This window comes from Eucalyptus grandis, chromosome 3 (genome assembly GCF_016545825.1).
Source record: "Eucalyptus grandis isolate ANBG69807.140 chromosome 3, ASM1654582v1, whole genome shotgun sequence".
In the NCBI taxonomy this organism is placed as follows: Eukaryota; Viridiplantae; Streptophyta; class Magnoliopsida; order Myrtales; family Myrtaceae; genus Eucalyptus; species Eucalyptus grandis.
In genome coordinates, this window is record NC_052614.1 from 46,939 (window position 1) to 52,073 (window position 5,135).

The window sequence follows — 5,135 nt, forward strand, 5'->3', positions numbered from 1 at the left end:
AATGCGATCTATCCAAATCTATGCTTATCTAGTAGAAACATGACAGATAAATGTGGAAAAGAAATGGTGCATAAGAACATTCCAATTTGACAATCATTGTACCCTTGTAGCTGTAAAGTTATCTGGTAGCTTTGTGGACATGCATTGTGATTGTTCATTGATTTCTGTTAGTTTCCAAATCCCTGATTTGTCTCCTGACTCAACAGCAATTCTAGGCTTCATATTGGCCATGTTCTTACTGTTCTATAGAGCTCAAGCGAGAGGACATCATTGAAAGGTGTCCAACAAACATGCACATACAAATGCAATTACTACATTCAAGTAACATAATAAGCAACAAAGAAAGCCCCTTGAAAATATTTAACTACCTAATCCATACGAGAGCCCCTCTTTTACTTGCATACATGAGCACAATGCATGCATGATGGGAGCAGATGCAATACACACCTACCTAGTTCGTGCTCCTCGTTAAAGCTGCCAATATTTGACGCAGACTGTTCACACAACAATACCGAACACGAAACATGTAGACACAACCCATTAGGACACATCACAATATGTTTAACCAATTTGTTGACCAGTTATTTACATGTTTTTGTCTAATTCGATGGGTTGACATGTCTAATAGAAGTCATGATGATTTGACACAATTTCACAAACACAATTAAGACAAGCAGACACAAATTGACAACCTTAGCCATTTTGCTCCTTTTTCTCTCCATCAGACTTTCTTGTAAACCTTCCAATCCTCCATTATTTCATTAGTTTATCATCTAGTTTAGGGTATTTACAAACCTCAAAACTAAAAGTTTCTCCTGAAGATTCTCAATGCATGATCACATGTTGCAATAGCACCAAAATGAGAGCGCTTTTTGAAGATTTTAGCTCAAAGGCATGTGCAGAAAGATAATTAAGAAAGAGAAATGCAAGAAGGGGTGTTATGTTCCAGCTTCACTTTATAATTCAGGAAAACTGAAATCCCTACTTCCATGAACAGAAGACTTAAAATAGCGTGAAGTACATATAATAAGTCCTAGGAGTTCTAGTTACGAATGTTGAGAAAAGCATCCCATACATAACAGATAATTGATCAACCAGTTAAAATAATTCTCTTTGTAGATGGAACTATTCATTAATAAATGAAAAAAAGATAAAGAAAAAGCAAGAACAAATAAGTACTTCATCTAAGATTCCAAAAGGTCTTGGTCTCTTCAAAACATGTTCAGAATCTGCTGTTTGGTAGTCGATGGCTGAGTTGTTGGCTAGAGGAGTCCTAGAACACTTTAAGAGAACTGTATCACCAGACAAAAAGTAAGTAAAATGCCAAATTAATAGCCTGAACTTGTAGAAATTACAAATCAAGTTTCACAGCTTTTCCACAACGTATTACAGAAGGGAGACACTCAAGCCAATCAAAAAGAGTGAGTTTCTCAAGAAAGGTTAGTTAGGAAAGATCTAGCAATTGTAGGATCTGGTAGGTGATACCTAGAGACAGTACACAAGAGCGCAGGTCCGATAGTTTTTTACGCTTATCTAAATCAAGATTGACTAGCAAAACTTGTTCAGCTGGTCCTTCCGAATTTTTCCCTCCTGAAGCTCTCAACTCTTGGAGTTCTACCAATATTCCCCTGTCATCAAGTAATTCTGTCATGGGATTCCACTAATGTCCAACATCCTCAAGTTTTTCACATTGCCAGTATTTTCTGGTAATTCCATAATCATTGTAGATGTAGTTCCGTCAATGATTCCAACTTTCTGGTTGAGTATGGGATTTCTCTCAACAAGTGGCATCCGAATAATAACAAGCGTTGCAGAGATGTGAAGGAGACTACAGTGTCTGGAAATTAAGCATGTTTATCGCATCCCCTTAGGTCTAGGAGAGATAGAGATGCTAGATGGCCTATGGAGCTTGGGATGTAGGCTAGTGATGCAAAATAAGAGGCATCAAGAGTCTCAAGCTTCTTCAAAGAACCAATGAAGTCAGGTAATTTTTCAAATGTTGTAGATTATAAACGCAGCTCGGTCAATGATTCTAACTTTCCGATGGAGTCTGACGTTCTCTCAATAAGTGTCATTCCAAAATTACAAGCTCTACAACGATGTGAGGGAGCCTATAGTGTTTGGAAGTTAAGCAAGTTTATTGCACCCCCATAAGTCAAGGAGAGACAAAGATGCTAGATGGCCCATAGAGCTTGGTATGCAGGCTAATGATGCACAATCAGAGGAATCAACAATCTTGAGCCTCTTTATAAAACCAATAAATTCAGGTTATTCTTCAAATGTTGTAGATTTTAAACGCAACTCGGTCAATGATTCCAAAATTTCAGTGGATTCAGGAATTTCTCTAAACGAGTGGCATTCCAATAATCACAAGCTCCGTAGCGATGTGAGGGAGCCTATGATGTCCAAAAGTTCAGCAAGTTTATATCACCCCCTTAAGTCAAGGAGTGATAAAGATGCTAGATGGCCTATGGAGCTTGGTATGCGGGCTAATGATACACAATAAGAGGCATCAAGAGTCTTGAGCTTCTTCAAAGAATCAAAAAAGTCAGGTAATTTTTCAAATGCTACAAATTTTAAATGCAGCTCACCCAATTATTCCAACTTTCTGATGGAATTTGGCATTTCTTTCAATGAGTGGCATTCCGACAATAACAAGCTCTGCAACGATGTGAGGGAACCTATGGTGCCCAGAAGTTTAGCAAGTTTATTGCAACCCGTTTGGCCAAGAGAGACAAAGATGCCACACAACCTATAGAGCTTGGTATAGAGCTAATGATGCACAATAAGCGGTATCAAGAGTCTTGAGCTTCTTTAAATAACCCATAAATTCTGGCAATCCTTCAAATGCAGTAGATTTTAAATGCAGCTCGGCCAATGATTCCAACATTCCGATGGAGTCTGGCATTTCTCTCAATGAGTGGCATTCCGATAATAACAAGCTCTGCAAACATGTGAGGGAACCTATTGTGTCCGGAAGTTGAGCAAGTTTATCGCACCCCCTTAGGTCAAGGAGAGACAGAGATGCTGGATGGCATATGGAGCTTGGTATACAAGCCAATGATGCACAATAAGAAGCATCAAGAGTCTTGAGCTTCTTTAAAGAACCGATAAATTTGGGCAATTCTTCAAATGCTGTAGATTTTAAGTGCAGCTCGATCAATGATTCCAACTTTCCGATGGCGTCTGGCATTTCTCTCAACGAGTGGCATTTCGATAATAACAAGCTCTGTAGCGATGTCAGGGAGCCTATTGTGTCCGCAAGTTGAGCAAGTTTTTCGCACCCCTTAGGTCAATGAGAGCAGATATGCTAGATGGCCTAAGGAGCTTGGTATGCGATTTAATGATGCACAATAAGAGGCATCAATAGTCTTGAGCTTCTTTAAAGAACCGATAAATTCAGGAAATTCTTCAAATGCTATAAATTTTAAATGAAGCTCGGTCAATCATTCAAACTACCCGATGGAGTCTAGCATTTCTCTCAACGAGTGGCATTCCGATAATAACAACCTCTACAGCGATGTGAGGGAGCCTATGGTGTCCGGAAGTTGAGCAAGTTTATTGCCCCCCTTAGGTCAAGGAGAGACAGAGATGCCAGATGGCCTATGGAGCTTGGTATGCGGGCTAATGATGCACAATAATAGGCCTTAAGAGTCTTGAGCTTCTTTAAAGAACCCATAAATTCAAGCAATTCTTCAAATGCTGTAGATTTTAAACTCACCCCGATAATGATTCCAACTTTTCGATAGAGTCTAGCATTTCTCTCAACAAGTGGCATTCTGATAATAACAAGCTCTGCAGCTATATGAGGGAGCCTATTGTGTCCGGAACTTGAGCAACTTTATCACACCTCTTACGTCAAGGAGAGACAAAGATGCTAGATGTCCTATGGATGCGGGCTAATGATGCACAAGAAGAGGAATCAAGAGTCTTGAGCTTCTTTAAAGAACCAATAAATTCGGGCAATTCTTCAAATGATGTAGATTCTAAATGCAGCTCGGTCAATGATTCCAACTTTCCGATGGAGTCTGGCATTTCTCTCAACGAGTGGCATTCCGATAATAGCAAGCTCTGCAGCGATGTGAAGGAGCCTATTGTGTCCGGAAGTTGAGCAAGTTTATCACACCCCCTTAGGTCAAGGAGAGACAGAGATGCTAGATGGCATATGGAGCTTGGTATGCAGGCTAATGATGCACAATAAGAGGCATTAAGAGTCTTGAGCTTCTTTAAAGAACCGATAAATTCAGGCAATTCTTCAAACGGTGTAGATTTTAAATGCAGCTCAGTCAATGATTTTAACTTTCCGATGGAGTCTGGCATTTCTCTCAATAAGTGGCATTCCAATAATAACAATCTCTGCAGCGATGTGAGAGAGCCTATTGTGTCTGGAAGTTGACCAAGTTTATCGCACCCCCTTAGGTTAAGTAAAGACAGAGATGCTAGATGGCTTATGGAGATTGCTATGTGGACTAATGATGCACAATAAGAGGCATCAAGAAACTTGAGCTTCTTCAAAGAACCAATAAATTCGGGCAATTCTTCAAATGATGTAGAGTTTAAACCCAACCCGATCAAAGATTCCAAATTTCCGATGGAGTCTGGCAATTCTCTCAACGAGTGGCATTCCGATAATAACAAGTGCTTCAGTGATGTGAGGGAGCCTATGCTGTCGGGAAGTTGAGCAAGTTTATCGCACCCCCTTAGGTTAAGGCGAGACAGAGATGCGAGATGGCATATGGAGCTTGGTATGCGGGCTAATGATGCACAATAAGAGGCATCAAGAGTCTTGAGCTTGTTTAAAGAACCGATAAATTCAGGCAATTCTTCAAATGCTGTAGATTTTAAATGCAGCTCGGTCAATGATTCCAACTTTCCGATGGACTGGGGCATTTCTCTTAACAAGAGACATTCTGATTATAACAACTTCTGCAACGATGCGAGGCAGCCTATTCCGTCGAGAAGTTGAGCAAGGTTATTGCACCCCCTTACGTCAAGGAGAGACAGAGATGCTAGATGTCCTATGGAGCTTGGGATGCGGTTTAATGATGAACAATAAGAGGCATCAAGAGTCTTGAGCCTCTTTAAAGAACAGATAAGTTCGGGCAATTCTTCAAATGCTATACATTTTAAGTGCA

At 40.1% G+C, this 5,135-nt stretch overlaps 1 protein-coding gene across 1 annotated transcript; it reads right to left on the reverse strand.

Moving 5' to 3' along the window:
- Positions 1–3,858: 3,858 nt before the first annotated feature.
- LOC120291276 (disease resistance protein RPV1-like) lies at positions 3,859–4,890 on the reverse strand. Its single transcript, XM_039308433.1, has one exon. The coding sequence runs from the start codon at positions 4,888–4,890 to the stop codon at positions 3,859–3,861; it is 1,032 nt and encodes a 343-aa protein (XP_039164367.1).
- Between the last annotated feature and the right edge of the window lie 245 nt (positions 4,891–5,135).